The 18,829-nt window shown below is 38.4% G+C and overlaps 1 protein-coding gene across 5 annotated transcripts in view; it reads left to right on the top strand.

The window, feature by feature from the left end:
• The window catches only part of ASB15 (ankyrin repeat and SOCS box containing 15), an 87,953-nt gene that overhangs the window by 62,937 nt on the left and 6,187 nt on the right, over positions 1–18,829 (top strand). For all 5 annotated transcript variants that reach the window (XM_006149204.3, XM_006149201.3, XM_006149203.3 and 2 more), the window contains 7 exons: positions 1,575–1,683; positions 3,566–3,618; positions 3,706–3,837; positions 5,531–5,689; positions 12,952–13,197; positions 15,316–15,487; positions 17,469–18,039. In XM_006149204.3, coding sequence (XP_006149266.1) covers positions 1,575–1,683; positions 3,566–3,618; positions 3,706–3,837; positions 5,531–5,689; positions 12,952–13,197; positions 15,316–15,487; positions 17,469–18,039 — 1,442 coding nt within the window. The remainder of the gene's footprint in view (positions 1–1,574; positions 1,684–3,565; positions 3,619–3,705; positions 3,838–5,530; positions 5,690–12,951; positions 13,198–15,315; positions 15,488–17,468; positions 18,040–18,829) is intronic.

Genomic DNA, 18,829 nt, shown 5'->3' with positions numbered 1-18,829 from the left:
ATTATTATTTTATTTATTTATTTTTTAGAGAAATTTCTGTGGTAGGGAACGTACACTCGCCGGAGAGACAGAGAGAGCCAGAAAGCAAGAAATCATTCACCGGAAGTAAGGGGATGGCCATGCCACAATCCCTTCTCCATTCTCCTCTCAGGATTTTGGACATGCACACACACATGCCTGGCATGAGTTTTAAGCTACCGGGTCTAGGACTTGAACTGCAGTCGACTACATGGGAGTCCAGCGATATAACCATTATGCCATATGCTGGTCCCAATTATAGTTATTTTTAAATTTGGTCAGACACACACACACACACACAAACACACACACACACACACAGATTGAGAGAGAGAGAGAGAGAGAGAGAAAGTGAGAAAGTAAGCTCTGGGACTCATTCTATGGTCAGCCATGTAGGAGTCCAGTACCTTAACTATCATGCTACCTGCCAGACCCTTGTTTTTCTCTGTTTGAAAAGACATAATATGATGTAAAATTTTATAGAGACAATACATTTTGGCTTTATCAAAGATAATTTATATTGATCAGCCAACCCAGTTTAGGACTATTTTGATTTCTGCATTTCTTAAATTCTCTTCCTAAATAAGTTAAAGCAATTGATACAATAGTAAGAAGAGAGATTTCTAACAAACTAGATTTCTAGTTGATTTCTATGTGGAAGAAATAAACTAATGAGGAATTATTTACTTGTTTGTATATTATCTTCAGGGGAGATAGACCAGTCAGATGCAGTGGCTTATAACAGCACTGTGTAGGGTAAGACATGGGGAATCTACAGGAGTGCTGGTCACTGGTCTCTAGCTGGAATCATATGGTCCTTATCTCAATGGTTCAAATGGTGCTTGGAGACCAGTGAGACCTTACAACTGACCATTGCTAGTATAAAGTATTTAAAAGGATCACTATTCTCTGTTACTGCCTCCGTTCCACTTCTCCTCCTTGGGTTGAGTTTTAAGCTTCTAATGTGCTGTGTATAGCATTGTCTAGAAAAGTGATGGGCCAAAATTTGTTCAAATCAGAAGCTTGGAAAAATTTTTAGGTCAGATGCAGTTATTAGTGAAAAGTTAGAAATGCAGATACCAAGAGGGCAGGTAATTAAGGATTTCAACAGAACATTTTAAGTTATGGGACGAGCAGTTGGCTTAATGGCTATGTCACTGGACTCCCATGTAGTCGACTGCGGTTTGAGTCAGCTTAAACTCACGCCAGGCACATATGCGTGCTCGCCCAAGATCCTGAGAGGAGAATGGAGGAGAAGGGATTGTGTTGTGGCCATCCCCCCAGGGGGTAATTTCTCACTTTCTGTCTTTCTGTCTCTCTCTTTCTGGTGAGTGCATGCACCCTATAGCAAAAACCTCTAAAAAAAAATAATAGATCACTTTAAGTTAATAAAAGTGACATCATATATAACATGGATTAAAATGTTAATTTCATTTGTATTTGTTAGATAGCAAAAGGTAAATGCATTTAGTTTTCCTTTTGCATTTTTCATGTTAACTTTATACACTCTGTTCTATGTAATTTACTGACAATAAGAAATTGTCTTTTATATCCAGGCATGGATACCAATGATGACCTTGATGAAGACCATCTTACAAGTTATGATATTCAACTCAGTATTGAAGAATCTATTGAATCCAGCAAGACTGTGTTTTATCCTGAAAGGTGACATTCAAACAGACTGTCCTCAATGTTTCTTTATAACTATTATTTTCCTGTTTGGGAAAATGCTTATGATGGTAAAGACTATATTGGCTTTACAGTGGCCACTGTGCATAGGTTTTAGCAATATCTGATCTTCCATAAAACTCTACCTCATGTGGAAAATGAAAATAATTACATGGAAATATCCTACTGAATTTTTTCCTCATGTGGAAAATGAAAATAATTACATGGTATTATCCTATTGAATTATTTTTTGTATAGGATTGCCTATAACCTGTTTTCTAAATTAATGTGGTCAAAAAGGACAATGAGTGGTTTGAACAAATTCACAAGTACAGTTTATACAATCAATGCATAGTCAAGTATATTGATGTCTGCATGTTCTAAATCCTGTGCTGCTACTGATGTAGCTAACACTTTATAACCAACACATCCCATTTTTGCATCTTTAAAATATGAAAACAATTCTAACCCACCTAATCCATAAGCTCAATGATGGGAAGTTTTATAAGCTTTTGTGATATAAATCAAATATATAAACCACTACCTATTTAATTATCTACTATCCAAATAACAAGAGTTAACAAGTTAAAATATATGTAAAATTGATGATGTGCTGTGTAAGCAGACAAAACTGCAAAAGTAAATTTCCTTCTTGAACATAACACATTATACTTCTGACAAAAATAAACTTTTAGCTTACATTCTATTATAGTGTTTAGAATCTTGTAGTTGGGGATTTAGTAATGATTTGAATAGATTCAGTGCTGCAAAATTATTTCTTCTGAGCTCTTAAAAATGAACATACTAGGGAACCAGCAGTTAGCGTAATGGCTATGTCGCTGGACTCCCACGTAGTTGACTGTGGTTTGCGTCCCGGACCCGGTGGCTTAAAACTCACGCCGGGCGCGTGGGCGTGCGTGCGTGCCCAAGATCCCGAGAGGAGAATGGAAGAGAAGGGATTCCGGTGTGACCATACCCCCTGGGGGGTGATTTCTCGCTTTCTGTCTCTATGTCTCTCTCTGTCTATCTGGTGAGCGCACGCACCCTATAGCGAAAATCTCAAAAAAAAAAAAAAAAAAAAGGAACATACTACATTTAGATTTGTAGTCTTTTAGGTTTTTCCCTTATCTTTCACAGATTTTAGAAACTTTAGCATTCTATGGCAAGTATTTGTATCCCTGGAATGCTAGCAGACTTTTCTGCATAATGGAGTAAAATAAATTTGTCATGAAATGCCTTGTTTCCATTTAATAAGCGCACATACTGAATAATCACCATGAGGGTGATTGAGCTGAACCCGTGATTGAGAGTTTATTTAGTAAATGCTCTGCCTGTTTTCACTTGTGGATCAGTTGATTAAAGACTCTAACCTGCAGTGTGGGCCAAAAACTCCTAAGTATCTAATTAGCAATTCTTAAATTCAAAGCACCAAACATATATTGAGCATAGAGCTTTTCAAGTTGGAAGAAGCCTTAGAGATCTTCTTGTTTAATCTCATCATTTTATAGCTGATGAAACTAACACCTAGAGAGGCTAATTAGCCTCCCAAGATCCCCAAATCAGGATGTGACCCAACCCAACATTTCAGACTCTGACTTCAATTGTTTATGCCTTTGTCATTCCTTAGGGTACCTCAAAGACAGCATTGTCATCTTGTGTTTTGTCCTCTTCACTGATATTCTCTGACCCAGTAAATCGTCAACATGTTCTACATCTGACTCCTAGATTTACATTTTTAAAGAAGATACAATCAACGGTGTACATTTTTTGTGGCCCTTGATTATTGAAATTATGTACAAAAATTCATGTAAATTAAAATTTTTCATTTCTTAAAGTATATTGTTAGTATAAATATGGCTTATTTTTCTTTCTCTGGTAGATTTGTACCCCTAAGTGATCAAAACAGAAAACTTGTTGAGGCCATAAAACAAGGTAAAGGGGTGTATTGACAGTGGAATGTATTGCAGATTCCACCTTGCCAAAACACAGATTTATTATCGGATCATGTGTTTAATTTAGGTCACATTCTTGAACTCCAGGAGTATGTGAAATATAAATATGCATTGGATGAAGCTGATGAAAAAGGATGGTTTCCACTGCATGAAGCTGTTGTTCAACCCATTCAACAAATACTTGAGATTGTTCTGGATGGTAAGAGAACATAAACCCCCTTTGATCAAACCCAAGGTCCAGACCAAGAATGTAGAAGTTATGAATGTTTCCAGTAAAAACATGCATGCACAGGCATGCATATCCACTAGCAATTATAAAACAAAAAAGATGAATTGAAATTTGATAAAACAAATATCCTCATTGTAAGCACTGAAGATAAAAAGTAGAACATTTTGTGATGTTCAGGGTTCATCTTTGCATTTCTTTCTCTAAGAAAGGTTTATGGAAACATAAAATCCATAAAATTTAGTACATATTCTAAATCATTGGGACATTGTAAAAGTCATGATGTATTTTTCTATTTTTCTGTGCAAAAATACACCATGGCTTTTCTGATGATTTAATAATTGGTTAAAATGCAAGGCCATTTTCTTTTAGAAGTCAGTTTTTTTCTTTAAATTGCCAGAGGGAATGCATGTGCACTCACCACAGAGGGATAGAGAAAGGGAGAAGAAGGAAACACCTCCCAGTGGAGTATGGTCATGCCAATCCCTTCTCCTCCATTTCTTCATCGTTTTGGGACTTTGGACATGCATACATGCTTAGCATGTTCTTCAAGCCACCAGGGCTAGGATTCACACTATGGGTGGTTATGTGGGATCTAGCTCCCATAGCCACTAGGCCACAGGTCTAGCCCTGGAAATCAATTTTTAATTTTTCATCTTGAATTATCTTGAGTTATCAGTTTCCAAAAAAGAGTTAACTAGTAGTACTTATAATATTTGTCCTTATAGTATGTTGATTTTTTATAATGTTTTAACAAATATTACAGTAAATCAGCCCAGTGTTAAACATTAATAATAATTTCAATGTTCTATCAGAGTTTTTCACACCTCAGCAGCTTATCACACACTTTGAGAGTGTCCTTCCTTTTGATTTTCAGTGTTACTCACTAGTTGTTCTAGGAGATAGTGATACATACTTCATAATTAGCTAAAAGCCAGCCAGCTAGAAAACTAGACAGCCAAACAGACACATAGATGTTAAAGGTGATATTTCTTTTATAACACATTCTGACATAGGTATACATTTATTGAAACATATTCTCACTCTTACATTCACAGACACCATTTGACAAAACAATTCTAGATGAATTTAAATCATAATATAAAAGATTGGATAGCTGCTTTACAGTATATCAAAAAATGAGAATTTCTTATTTAAAAAATTAAAAAGCAGCTTGAAATGTAGATATTGATTTTCTTTTTTTTAAAATTTTAAAGAGTTTTTTTGTTTAGTTTTGTTTTTTTTTAGCTATAGGGCATATGTGCTTGCCATAGAGAGAGAAAGAGAACAGAAAGCGAGAAGTCACCCCCTCCAGGGGGAGGGCCATGCTACAGTCCCTTCTTCTCCATTCTCTTGGGATCTTGGGCATGCACGCACATGTGCCTAGCATGAATTTTAAGTTGCCAGGTCTGGGACTCAAACCACAGTCTTACTACAAGGGAGTCCAGTGACATAACCATTATGCCATCTGCTGGTCCCCATAGATGTTGGTTTTCTAGCTGTGTATTTAGTCAGTGAGTCCATGTGTACTCTTTTTAGTCTTCCCTTTTTAAAATAGATTGACTTGTTCAACCCGATGTACATAATATTGGACTATTATTCTGATCTACATGATATCCTTTAAGTAAATATTTTTAACTTTTTAAACAATGATTTTGCCACTCAGCCTCCTATAAGACACTCTGGGAATTCAAGACCTGTGATGGAGAAACACCCTTGACTTTGGCAGTCAAAGCCGGTCTGGTGGAAAATGTAAGAACTTTACTAGAAAAGGGAGTATGGCCCAACACCAAAAATGACAAAGGAGAAACACCTCTTCTGATTGGTAAGTGACCTCTTTTCTAGAATATTTATAGTTTGGAATAAAGAATATTTTGTCAGTATTTTTCAAAAAGCACAGTGTATTAGCTAAAATGATGTGACCAAAGTTCCTCCCATCCTCCGAACTCCTACTCCAACTACTCACTTACCTGTCCTGTGGTTTCCTATCCTTGTTTTCCTATCCCACAAAGAAGTCAAATGTAAAAGAAGGCTACATCCTTCAGCACCCAGTTATGGCAAGTGCAACCAGCCAGGAGAGATGTGACCTAGTTTAATGAGGCCAGAAGTGCCAATTCTAAATCAACATTTTCTAGGTCAGGTCCAGCTGTAAGGCTGTAGACAGAATATAGAGGTAGAAAAAGGATTCTAAAGAGAAACATCAGGCCCACATCAGATCCATAAGGCCAAACTGGAAGAAACTGGAGGCAGCAGATTCTGAGCACACAGTTGCAGAGCTTGGTACCTGTAAGGGGATTCACACTGTGACACAACAGTGGAAGGCTGGTAAATCTGAAGGTATCATTTATTGATTTCTTCTCAGTCTCATATATCCTGATATTTGTTTAGCACGTCTGTTTGTAGAGGCAGAGACAAGTGAGATTAAGTACAATGACCCTTTCTCTTAGGGAAGTAGGGCAATGGAGTAAGAAGTTGGGCTTGACACTTGCTATCTGTAGATTTAAAGCTTAGCTCTAAGATCACAATCATGAGCCTTCATTTTCTCATGTGTAAAATAGAAATACAGCATCTGCTATGTGTAATTGTTACAAAAATCAGAGAAAATATATATAATACCCCTTACACATGACAGATGCTGTAGAGAAGAGAGCAGTTGTGAAACTGTCTAATGTGGCAGAGGAAAGAGGCTCTTCCTCATGGAGGAAGAGGATGAAGCATCATAAACTGTGATCATAGCACCTTAAGCACCACTGTAGCTTCCATTCACCAAAGTTTCACCAGAATTTTTAAAACAACCTGAGTAGGACTGGCTGGTGGTGTGGTAGTTAAGGCAGCTAGGTCCCGCATGGCCAACTGCTTGGTTCAGGTCCAGGACCTGGTGAATTGAATAAACATGCATGTATGCTCAAAATCCCAAGAGGAGAATAGAGAAGGAAGTGTGGCATGGCCATCCTCCCTGGGGGAGTGCTTTCTCATTTCCCCTCTCTCTCGATGTCTCTCTCCAAGAAGCACACTCACCTTATAACAAAACAAAATGAAACCACGTATTAAAATTTAGAAAAGTTATAACATTAGTAAAACATTTACATCTGATAGCATCAGTGCAACATCAATGCAGCAAACATTTATTGAGAAGTCACATGAAGCCAGATGCCATGCTGGGCAGCATGGCTGTAAGGGTGAAATTCATCTTCCTTCTCTCAAAAGGTTTAGTGTGGGAGAGCTGGATCTGATCTAAATGGAAAATTAATGTTCTAAATGCGATAATAAAAATGTATGTTCAAAAAAAAATCAAGAGAATAATAAAGCAGTGAATCTGTGAAGCTCTCGGAGAGCCTGGCTCTGGTGTTATCTTACAGGATGTAGACAGGGCCAATGGCAGACAGGGAGGGAAAGACCAGTTATTCAATGAAGGGAGTCACCACAGCGTGGGTTATTCTAGTCCTATTCCTTCTCCCTTACTCTTGCCCTATGTCAGAACTTTCAGTCTTCCCAAATTCAGCTTAGATTGGATAAACAATCTAGTCATTATGGTTAAGGTACAGGAAGAGCTTCTGCAACCACAACTACAACAAAAAGCAGACACAAAAAGCAAGCAAACCATGACTTAGAAAGAAAGAAGTTGTTTCTCTCACATTTCAGAGGTGAGTGGCCCACGGTGGACCTGGTGGCTTTGCCACCATTACCAAGTCTTCTCAGGTTGGCCCGAATATCCTCATTCTCAGACAGCAGGAGGAAGGAAGAGGCAGTCCTGGGAAAGCATCTTTACTTTAAGGGAGATCAAGACACTGCACACAGTACTTCTATTCATCTCTCATTAGTTCAGAATTCGTCACCCAAGGCCCCACACAGGAGGCTGGGATATATAGTCTCTACCTCAATAGCCTATGACCACTTACCACTTGAGGGCTTCATTTGCTAAAAGAAGAATTGCAAGAAAAATAAGGAACAAAAATGATAACCAGCCTTTCTGTCACAATGACAGTGCATTTCATGAATAAACCAGAACTGTTTTCCTGAGCAGGATCTACAGACACTAAATGACAAATGCACCTGTGAATTACTTCACTATCAACGTGATTAGTATTTTTTTAAAAAAATCAGTGTATACCATAGAGTAATTGCAAAAATATCCATGTTTTTTTTTCTATAGATAGCCTTTGATTACTAAAAGAAAAAAGAAAAAAAAAAAAGACATCTTGTCAGGATTGTATGCTACTTCACTTTGCAAATGTAGCATCATCCTCCATTTGCTATTCTTAATCCACCTATTTCTTAAAAGACAACTAAGTTGGATCAGCAAATGGCATATCGGTTATATCGCTGAACTCCCACATAGTTGACTGCAGTTTGAGTCCTGAATCTGGCGACTTAAACTCATGCTGGGCACATGTTTGTTCATGCCTAAGATCCTGGGAGGAGAGTAAAGGAGAAGGGATTGTGGTATGGCCATCCCCCCATGGGTAGTGATCTCGCTTTCTGTCTCTCTGTCTCTCTTTGTCTTTCTGGCAAGCACACACGTTCTATAACAAAAAAAAATCCTCTTAAAAAAAAAGAAAGAAAAGTCAGGATTAGTACTCATTTTGTTTTTAAGGTTCATTTGTTTTTCTTCAATGCTTAATGCCCACAACAGAGTATGAAGCACTTCTATGCATTTAAAAGATCCATAAACCAGTTTAATTCTCCTCTTAGCAATACGGAAAGAATGGGAAAGAACCTCAATCGCTGAGCTCTCAGAGTTGAAACAGAATTAACATACTTTAAAAACTAATGGTAATCTCAAAGAGAGGACGAGTGTCCATGAAGGAAATATTCTGGAGTTGTTCACTTACTTCCCCATCAGTCACACATTGGGAGAAGAGGGACTTCTCTCCGGTTGCCTTCTCCAGGACCTTAGTTGTCAAGCCTTTTTTAGGTTCTGTAGAAAAAAAAAAAATGGATCTTCTGTGGCAGATCTTCTGTGGCACTTCCTCAGTTTTAGTCTTGAATCCATGGACTGCTCTGAAATGTGCTACTCACAGGTCAGTAACTGGTAGAGGAAAGATAAGAGAAAAAGAGATATTGTTCTTTTTTTCTGTAGAGAACCTTTATTTATTTATTTATTATTTTTTACCTGATACCATCATCTTTGTCTCTATTTATGGGCTATCTTTAGATGACCCAAAAAAGAGGGTCCCCTGGGACCCTTCTTCCCTGTCAGCTATCTATCTGGTCCTTATTTACCAGACTTTGATGAATTGCAGTCAAGTTGCAGTTACTTGCTGAGTGACGGATATCTGATACTAAGGAAGGGTCTTTGCACTTGGACCCCCTCTCTGCCCACCCCCTGGACTTGGTGTCATCTTTCCCCAGTTAGACAGCCACAGCTTATCCTGGCCAGTGGAGCCCAGAGTAGGGAGGAGATCCAGGGGCCTGTCCGGCAGAGTGCCTCAGCTCCACTGACCTCCATCCCCATGACCTGACGCCATTACAAATCAGTTCACTTCGCTTCAGACATTTCCTTCCCCATAAATCAATACCAATCCTCTTCACTCCATCTCCTCTTTCAATCTTACATTCATTTCTTGTCAAGAAAGCTCAGAAAAATCTTTCTTTTCTGTATGTTTTATGGATCAGAAAATCAATCATATCTGATAAGTAAATGACATAAGCATAACACATATATCCAGAAAAAGAATCAAAATGACAAATTTAAAATAAAAAGGAAATGTTTCCAGCCAACTATAACATGTTCAAAAGTGCCTATAACCTATGCGGAATTGTTCATCTAATTCCCTCAACTCTTCAACTTAAATTTGGTTTTCTTTAAGCATAACTATTAAAGATACAAATTTAAAAATTAAAACATTTAAAATTTTTTGAAGAAATTCTACAGAGTTCTAAATTCTAGATTTTCTAGAATTTAAATTTAAATTTAAATTCAATTTTTAAATTGAAAAAAAACTTATATAAGGGGTCTTCAAAGAGTTCATGGAAAATGTGCAATATGAAGAAATCATGCATGAATTTAAAAAATGTTTGCAACAAAATAAACTCAAACTTTCATTTTTCCATGAACTTTTAAAGCCCGCTCATATGTATAAAACTTGAGGTATTTTTAAATCTTATTTCCCAGGGCCAGCTAGTTTCATGTTGGTTAAGGCAGCTGGGTTCTATATGGCCAACCTGCTGTTTAAGTCCTAGATCTAATGGCTTGAAAAACATACTAGGCATGTGTACATGCCCAAAATCCTGAAAAGAGGGAGAAATGGAGGAGAAGGGATTGGGGCATGGCCATCACCTATGTGGAACGCTCTCTCTCTCTCTCTCTCTCTCTCTCTCTTTCTTTCTCCAGTATGTGTATGTAACTTTGGGAAATTAAAAAAAAATTATTTCACATCATCAGTTATGTTACAGCAATACTCTGCCTTATGAATTTTGATTATTTTGTCATTTACTGGTTAAAAATGTCTATATGGGTTAGCTGGGGAGGGGTTACCCACCATTTGCATTATTATTTACATGGGAAATACAATGTAAGTTCCAAAAAAATTAAATTAGAAATAAAGTTTTGATATGTAAAAGTTATTTTTAATTGAAGATGGCCTATTTGAGCTATCATTTCTATGAAGAAAGACTAGTAGGACTAATCAATATGTTCTCTGAGTCAGACCAAAAAACAAACAAACAAACAAACAAATCACGAGGGAAAGCATTTATTATTTTAAAATGTTTTTTCGAATTATAAAAATCTATAGTAGGAGCAAGAAGATAAATGAGGGCACATTTCTCTTGGTTCTCTTGGTTGGTTTAGTTGCTGAATGTTTTGTTTTGTAATAACACCAGCTACAATGAGGTAATTCACCGTAATTAGAGCTGCCGGCGGCAGATGGGCAGTTCAGAGAGAGCACTTGTCACAGTTCCTACTTTAGACAGTGAGCCAGAGAAAAACCGGAATCTCACTGCAGCAATGTTTTGCTGGTCTTCAAGTGAAGTGGGCGAAGTTTGTCTTCATCCTCTTATTATGCCATTTGGAGCCATTGCTCCCTCCTTGGCTCTAGATCCTTTCTGCGTTTTGCCTCCTGGCTGCTCAGAACATTCTGTATGGCCTCGATCTCTTCCTGCCTTTCACAGCCAACGCCCAGATTTTGAGTCCCCCTTCTAATACGAGTCAGGACAGGCTTCCTCTCTAAAGTGTAAATTTCACCTGCGGTCCACAGTGCCTAACACAGAGACTTTCCCATAGCTAGCACATACTTATTCATGACTGACTGAATAGTTGAATGAGTGAATATACTAATTTATTTCTTATTAAAATTTTACTTATTAATAGAAAAAAAAACGTTACATCTTTCAGAGGTATTTACATCAAAATGGAGACAATCTTAAAATTTCAAAAGAAAAAAAAACGAGAAAACTTCTAACTGTAATTTCAGCTATTAGAGCTGAGCAGAGGAGAACGACATCTGCCTTAGTGAAGTTATTTCATCGTGGTACATTAGCTGTCACATGCTTTATCCATTTAGAGCAGCTGAACCACCTGGATTCTAAACAGTTCTATTAATAACCTTCCATTAAATGTATATGATAGAGGGCCAGCAGGTAGCATAGACATTAAGGCTGTTGGATCCCACGTGGCCGACTACGTGGTTTGAGTCGCAGATATGGTAGCTTGAAAATATACCAGGCTCATGTGTATGGGTGCCCAAACCCCAAGGAGAAAGGACAACAGCGTGGTCATCACCCCCAGGGGAGGGGATGAATTCTCTCTCCTCCTCCACCCCTGATGTATGCACATGCCCTGAAACAAAAACTAAAAGACAAAAAAAAAAAAAGTATAAGAAAGAGAATTTTATATAATATCTACTGTTATTTTTGGTAGAAAGAAAACACCTATTTGTTTTTTAAAAAATGAATTATTTATTTCTTATCATTATTTTCAATTTTGACTAGAGAGAGAGAGGAGAGAGAGCAAGCCGCCAGGTCTGGGTCTCGAACCATGGTTGACCATGTGAGAGTCCAATGACTTTAGCACCATGCCACATGCCAGCCCCCAAAACACCTATTTCTATGGAAGATAACAATAAACATTGTTTATAATTGGGTCTCTAGGGTCCTAGGAATGATAAAAACAATATTAAATAATAATTATTTGTTGAGCTCTTATTATATTCTGGGTACTATACTGAACTTTTTACATACATTATTTAATTTATGTAACATGATAGAAGATGTTATTTCCATTTTGTCAGAAAGAGATTAAAGTTTAGGGACCAGCAGATGGAGAAAGGTTACATTGCTGGACTCCCACATAGTCGACCACAGTTCAAATTCTGGATCCAGCAGCTTCACACCAAGTGCATGTGTGTGCATTCCCAAAATCTCAAGAGGAGAATGGAGGAGGAGGGATTGCACTATGGCCATCCCCACTGGGGAGTGATTTCTTACTTTCTGTCTCTCCTCTGTCTCTTTATCTCCAGTGCATGTGCATGTCCTATAGCAAAAAAATCTCTCAGAAAAAAAAAAAAAAAAAGAAAGAAAGAGAGAAAGTTTAGAAGTATATAGGTGATGGGTGCTATCTTCCATGAAATTCTTACTTCTACTCTGGGTCTTTTTCTTTTTCTTTTTTTTTTTTTTTGAGAGGGAGAGATATTTTTGCTATAGGGTGCATGTGCTTGCCAGGGAGACTGAGAAAGACAGAAAAAGAGAAAGTGAGAAATCACCCCCAGAGGGATGGCCATGCCGCCATCCCTTCTCCTTCATTCTCTGCTCAGAATTTTGGGCACACATGCACACGTGCCCAGTGTGAGTTTCAAGCCACCGGGTCCAGGACTTGAACTGCAGTCAACCACATGGGAGTCTAGTGACTTAACTATTATGCCACCTGGTGGTCCCTACTCTGAGTCTTAAAAATATATATATAGTTTCATCTTGCACACTTATACTCACAAATAGAAATATGGATATGAAAAATATAATATCCCCTTCTAGAAGAAAAAGTAATAACAAGTATCTATTTTTATGTTCAGTTGGGTAGTTTGATACCATCTAAAGTATTCATGCTAATATGCCTCCTGTTGGCTGTTCTGTTTTAAAATTATTTTCAAGCTATAAAAAAAGGCTCCTATGACATGGTATCTGCTCTGGTTAAACATAATACTATCCTCGACCAGCCCTGTGTCAAGCGATGGTCAGCAATGCACGAAGCAGCCAAGCAAGGCCGAAAAGATATCATAGCTCTGCTTCTGAGGCACGGAGGCAACGTCCACCTGAGAGATGGATTTGGAGTCACACCTCTAGGTGTTGCCGCCGAGTATGGTCACTGTGATGTCTTAGAACATCTAATCCACAAAGGTATGTGAAAAGAGTTACACTTTCCTGACTTCTTGTTGTCATTAATAGTAATTATTTCATAGGTTTATTTATTTATTAATATTTCTTCTAGGAGACTAGCACCCCCTACAGGGTCTTAACACTGTGTTCCACCCCCAGCTTCAGCCACCCACAGATCATGGGCATGAGTGTACCCAGAGTACTCAGGGAGGTCTCTAGACATGAACCAAGAACCTTCCCAGATGGGTTAGCCTCTCAGAGTATGTGTTTCACTGCTGTGCCACCACTCAGGCCCTGACTTTCCTGACTTTTTTCCTGCCTCTTGGGTTCTTTCTTTTCCATTCTTCACTGGCTCCTGTTTCTCCCCTGAATGTAGCTGGGCATCAGGTTTTGGTAACCAGCCCTCTCACTAGACCCCTAATCTACAGCTCAAGTAATACATTGTGACCTACAAATCTACAAGCCCAGCCCTGATTGCTCTCTCTAGAGGTGGCCCAGTTTTCCTATGGATGTCTCACACTCATTTCCCAAAATGAATTATTTTTCCCCCCACTTTCTGATGTAATAATGTTTTTCAATTAGAACTGAAAGGTTGAATATGCTCTAGTTCCTCCATGACCTTCTTTCACAAATTCAATCAGTTACAAAGTCGTATAATGTTTCTCTTGTCCTCACCTTTGAAATCCATCTGGCATCCTAGTTATGCCCTTCACATCTTCCCTGGACCAGTCCAGTCATTTCCTAACCATTCTCCAAATTCCAGTGTCCTCATCAGAGAATATATATTGCATCCTGAAAATTAGTTCCTCTCCCTAAGGAACAGCTAAAATAGTGTAAACTATTTTTTAAAATCCCTATTGCATCATTCTGAGTGGGCTTTCCACGTTATCCCCGACAGGTTCCATCTCGTGCCCTGTGCTGTAGCTGACATAGACTGGCAGGATTCCCAAACTAACCTGGCACTTCCTCTGCCTAAGTTTGGGACAGATTCTTGTCCTCAGCTGGAATACCTTCCAGTACAATTCAAAATCAATCTCTTGAGACATCTATTTCTTACCTAAATCTTTTCCTTGTTCTCCCCATTGGACTGCAATATTACCCTCTTTTAAGTCTTCCAAGCACTTTATTTAACTAGAAAACCTGGAATAAAGAGACCAAATTATTGGGCTGTCCCAGTAGCTCAGCAGTTAAGGAAACTGGATGCCACATGGCTAATTGCAATTCAAACTGTAGTCCAAGTGACTTGAAGAATATGTCAGGCACATAGATGTATGAGTCCCAAATCCTCGTGGAATAGAGGAAACAGGAACTGTTGCATGACCACTCCCTACTAGAGGGTGCTTTCTTCCTCTCTCTCTCTGACATCCACACACGTTCCTCTGGCAATTAAAAAAAAAAAAAAAGACACCCAGTTCCTAAAGTGGTTATTAGTTTTTGCCACCTAGTCATGGGAAGACCTTAACCTAGTTACTTAAACCTCTGGTCCTCAGTTTCCTCCTCTGTAAATGTAGGTTAGAATGATCCTCTTTGGGGAAACTACTAGTATTATTGTGGGCCTCCATGTAACCTCATGTAATTATCCAGTTGGTCCTGTGAAGTGCACTATATTGTTTGAGTGTACAGATGCAGAGATGGAGGAATGTAGAAGTAAACACCTTCCCCCACCTTTCACTGTGAGCAGTAGAGCCATCAGGCACACACAGACCTTTTGCCCCTACCTCATGTCTCCTAGTCTTGGGGTCACGGTAGTGTCATACAGTTGTTTTCTCTGATGCTACCTGTTTCATTTCCCCTCTAAGCTTCTTAAGTTAGTCATACGCGGTCATTTTAGGGTCACACACAGTGTCTGCACATAGAGGGCAGTTGAAATGGAATGCTAGCCACTGTCTTCAGATTTAAACATCTAAGGATCCCATTTTCTGCAAGTATTGATCCATTGTGAAAATTGCTGGTTTCTGTTACTTTTTCTTAACCCAAAATCGTCTAACAAAACAAAGCATGCTGCGTAACTGTTTAATAAAACTATCACAAACATAGAAGTTCTTAATTCCATATTTTAAGTCCCAATAAGAAAGAAAAACAACAGAGGTCTATCTCAACAATGCTGTCCAGTTAATGCCACCTGCTTTATCCTGCCAGGGGGTGACGTGTTTGCTTTGGCGGATGATGGGGCATCGGTGTTGTTTGAGGCAGCAGGAGGTGGTAATCCTGACTGCATTTCCCTCTTGCTGGAATATGGAGGAAGCGGAAATGTACCAAACAGAGCAGGGCATCTTCCCATACACCGAGCCGCCTACGAGGGACACTACCTGTGAGTGATCAGTTCTGGGGTGATCATTTATCATTTTCAAGTTAAAAAAATGCACATTTGTACATACAGAAGAGCTACAAATCCCTCTCTCTATAAAGCCCACCAAAATCCAAAAAAGAAAGAGGCAAAATGTCCAGAAGTGTAGTAGTTAGATGTTTGAAACTTGCTTAGTCTCCCTTCCCCTTCTTTTTATATTCTTGTGCTTCTACAAAAATGAATTTTACTACATTTCTAATGAAAAGAAATTCTCTTTTAGAAGGTATTAAGTTATAAATGAGAATTCTGTGTAAAATGCCCAAATATGCCTTTCTGTTAAAAAAATGCATTTAATTAAAAGGCTGTACTTTTTAAAAATTTTGCCCTTAACAAAGGATTAAAATTTGTAACACTGTGAGACTTCAAAAAGTTCATTTAGAATGGAATTAAAATATGAGCTTATTTTGCTGCAAAAAAATCAAACTCCATATATAGGTTTTTTGTAATACGCATTTTCTATGAACCATGTTATCAATTTATTCCAATTATTTTCTAACAGCCCCAGAAAATTGTAGTATAATGACAAATGTATTCTTAAATAGAAATTGCATTATAAGCTTAAATTCCTTTATTAGTAATAATTAGAGTTTTAAATCATAGAATGTGCCACAGTGAACACTTCAGTAGAAGTCGAGAATGACTGTATTAACCACACATCATTAAAAGATGGTCTTAGGCAATTAAATATGTAAGTTCAAGAACTTTGAAAGAGTTAGGCTTTATCATTTTTGATGTCCACCACTAAGTTAAGTTGCCAGTGACACCTAATTGACGCTAAGTGACATGTTAGAGTGTGTCTGGACTTAATCCCAGTATTCATAAATTCACACATCATAGCACTGAGCTGGGCACAAGAGATCAAGTTATCCTTACTTGTGCCTCTCATACATGTCTAGTTAGTTAGTCAGGGGTGAATTTCACAACTATCTATCACATGTTCTTAGAAACAAAGCTGCCCTTCATCTCAGTTGAACTCAGGTAGGATTGAGGAATAATAGAGGACTCTTGTTTTAGGTAATAATTCAATGGCAAGTTATATGGAAGGAAGACAGGATGTACATGGCCAGTATTAAAGACCAAGTTGTTTATGAATCAGTGAAAGAAAAATCATTAATGAGAAATTTACAACCTTAAATCATTTTAGTTCTTGCTTTGCATCTGATTGTGTGACCTTGGATGAGTCATTTCACCTCTCCAAGCTTCATATTGTTCTGTTCAATGAAGGAATGTAGCTAAATGATGTCCCAGATCACTTCCAGCTCTTACTTTTAGGATGCCATGACTCTGATGGTCAAGAAAAAGCTTTTTTTTCATGTCATCATATACTTTCGGCATTGGTTATTAAAATTGTATGGTTCAGAGAAGAATTAGAAGGTAGGGAGGATTCCTGTTGGAACCACAATTCTGGGATCAAACATATGAGACTGAGCATGTTTTCCAGAAATATTTAAACTAGAAAGCTAAATCAAAACCAGGAACCAGCAGTTAGCGTAATGGCTATATCGCTGGACTCCCACGTAGTCGACCGCAGTTCGCGTCCTGGACCTGGTGGTTTAGAACTCATGCCAGGCACGTGTGCGTGCGTGCCCAAGATCCCGAGAGGAGAATGGAAGAGAAGGGATTGTGGCATGACCATCCCCCCTGGGGGGTGATTTCTCGCTTTCTGTCTCTATGTCTCTGTCTGTTTGGCGAGCGCATGTGCCCTATAGCGAAAACCTCTCCAAAAAAAAAACCCCAAAAAAACAAAAAAACAAATTAAATTACCTTAAATTCAGTAGTAGTAGCTTGATGGACAAAGGTCAGATGTTTCAGTGTGAAGTTATCTGGAGAAAATAAGGGAAACTAAACACCCAGCATTCATTTGTCCAGTAAGGAAGTTACTTTATTTATTATCTTGCTTTTCTTTATGTCACGTGGCTATTTGACTTATTTGTTTATTTGTTAGTGCGCTGAAATACCTTATCCCAGTAACATCCAAAAATGCAATTCGGAAAAGTGGGCTAACACCAATTCACTCGGCAGCAGATGGACAGAATGTACAGTGCCTAGAACTGCTCATTAAAAATGGTTTTGACGTGAACACTCCACTGGCTGACCACATATCCCAGAGCTACGATGACGAGAGGAAGACTGCGCTCTATTTTGCTGTTTCTAATAATGACATCCATTGTACAGAGATCCTTCTAGCTGCAGGTGCAGACCCAAACCTCGATCCCCTCAATTGTCTACTTGTGGCAGTGAGAGCCAATAACTATGAAATTGTCCGACTACTTCTCTCCCATGGAGCTAATGTCAACTGTTATTTTATGCATGTGAATGACACACGGTTCCCCAGTGTCATTCAGTATGCTCTAAATGATGAGACCATGCTGAGGCTATTGCTGAATAATGGCTATCAAGTGGAGATGTGCTTTGAGTGCATGCATGGGGACATCTTTGGAAATTCATTTGTATGGTCGGAGATAGAGGAAGAGGTCCTACCAGGATGGACATCTTGTGTAATAAAAGACAACCCAGTAAGTAACCTTTGTTTTTCTTCATATTAGGTTTTCATCCTCCTTTATAAGCATTCATCCATTTGGGGGTGTTATAAGAAAAGAATAATCAACTCTAATTTTTATATCTTTCTTATTTTTAAATTTTTGCTTACAATGATGAGAGATATACGTTAAAGCTAGGCAAAAAGAAAAGGCGGGGGGCAGGTGGCTTAGTGATTACAGTGCTGGATTCTGACATAGCCAACCTGGTTCAAGTCCCAAACCTGGCAGCCCAAAAATCATGGCAGGCATGTGTGCCCAAAATCCTGAGAGGAGAATGGAGGAGAAGGTATTGGAGCATAGCCATATCCCCTGGGAGGTGATTTCTCAGTTTTCCTCTCACTGTCTTTCTCTGTTTCTCTCTGGCTAGCATAAGCACTCTGGTAAAAAACTATGGGGGGAAAAAACTAGGCAAAGAAAAAGGAGATGCTGTTTATTTTTCTTAAATTGGAAACTGAATATAGAAGAATATAAAAATGTATGCAATTAATCACTGATGCTTATTTGGTGGAATATTTGGAGCAACAGATGGAAAGAAGCATGATTCTTCCACATTACGTTGACTGCAATCATATCAGAGTCAGACATATGACTTCAGAGCTGAAAGTTTCACAAAAACAAGCAAACCTTATTTTAGAGAGAAATATTTGCTATAGGATACATGTGCTCACTGGAGAGACAGAGAGACAGAGAGATGGAAAGCCAGAAATCACTCCCCCAGAGTGTTGGCCATGCCACAATCCCTTCTCCTCCATTCTCCTCTCAGGAA

The sequence above is a fragment of the Tupaia chinensis genome, unplaced genomic scaffold, assembly GCF_000334495.1.
Source record: "Tupaia chinensis unplaced genomic scaffold, TupChi_1.0 Scaffold000257_1, whole genome shotgun sequence".
In the NCBI taxonomy this organism is placed as follows: Eukaryota; Metazoa; Chordata; class Mammalia; order Scandentia; family Tupaiidae; genus Tupaia; species Tupaia belangeri.
This window is presented reverse-complemented; position numbering and strand designations above follow the sequence as displayed.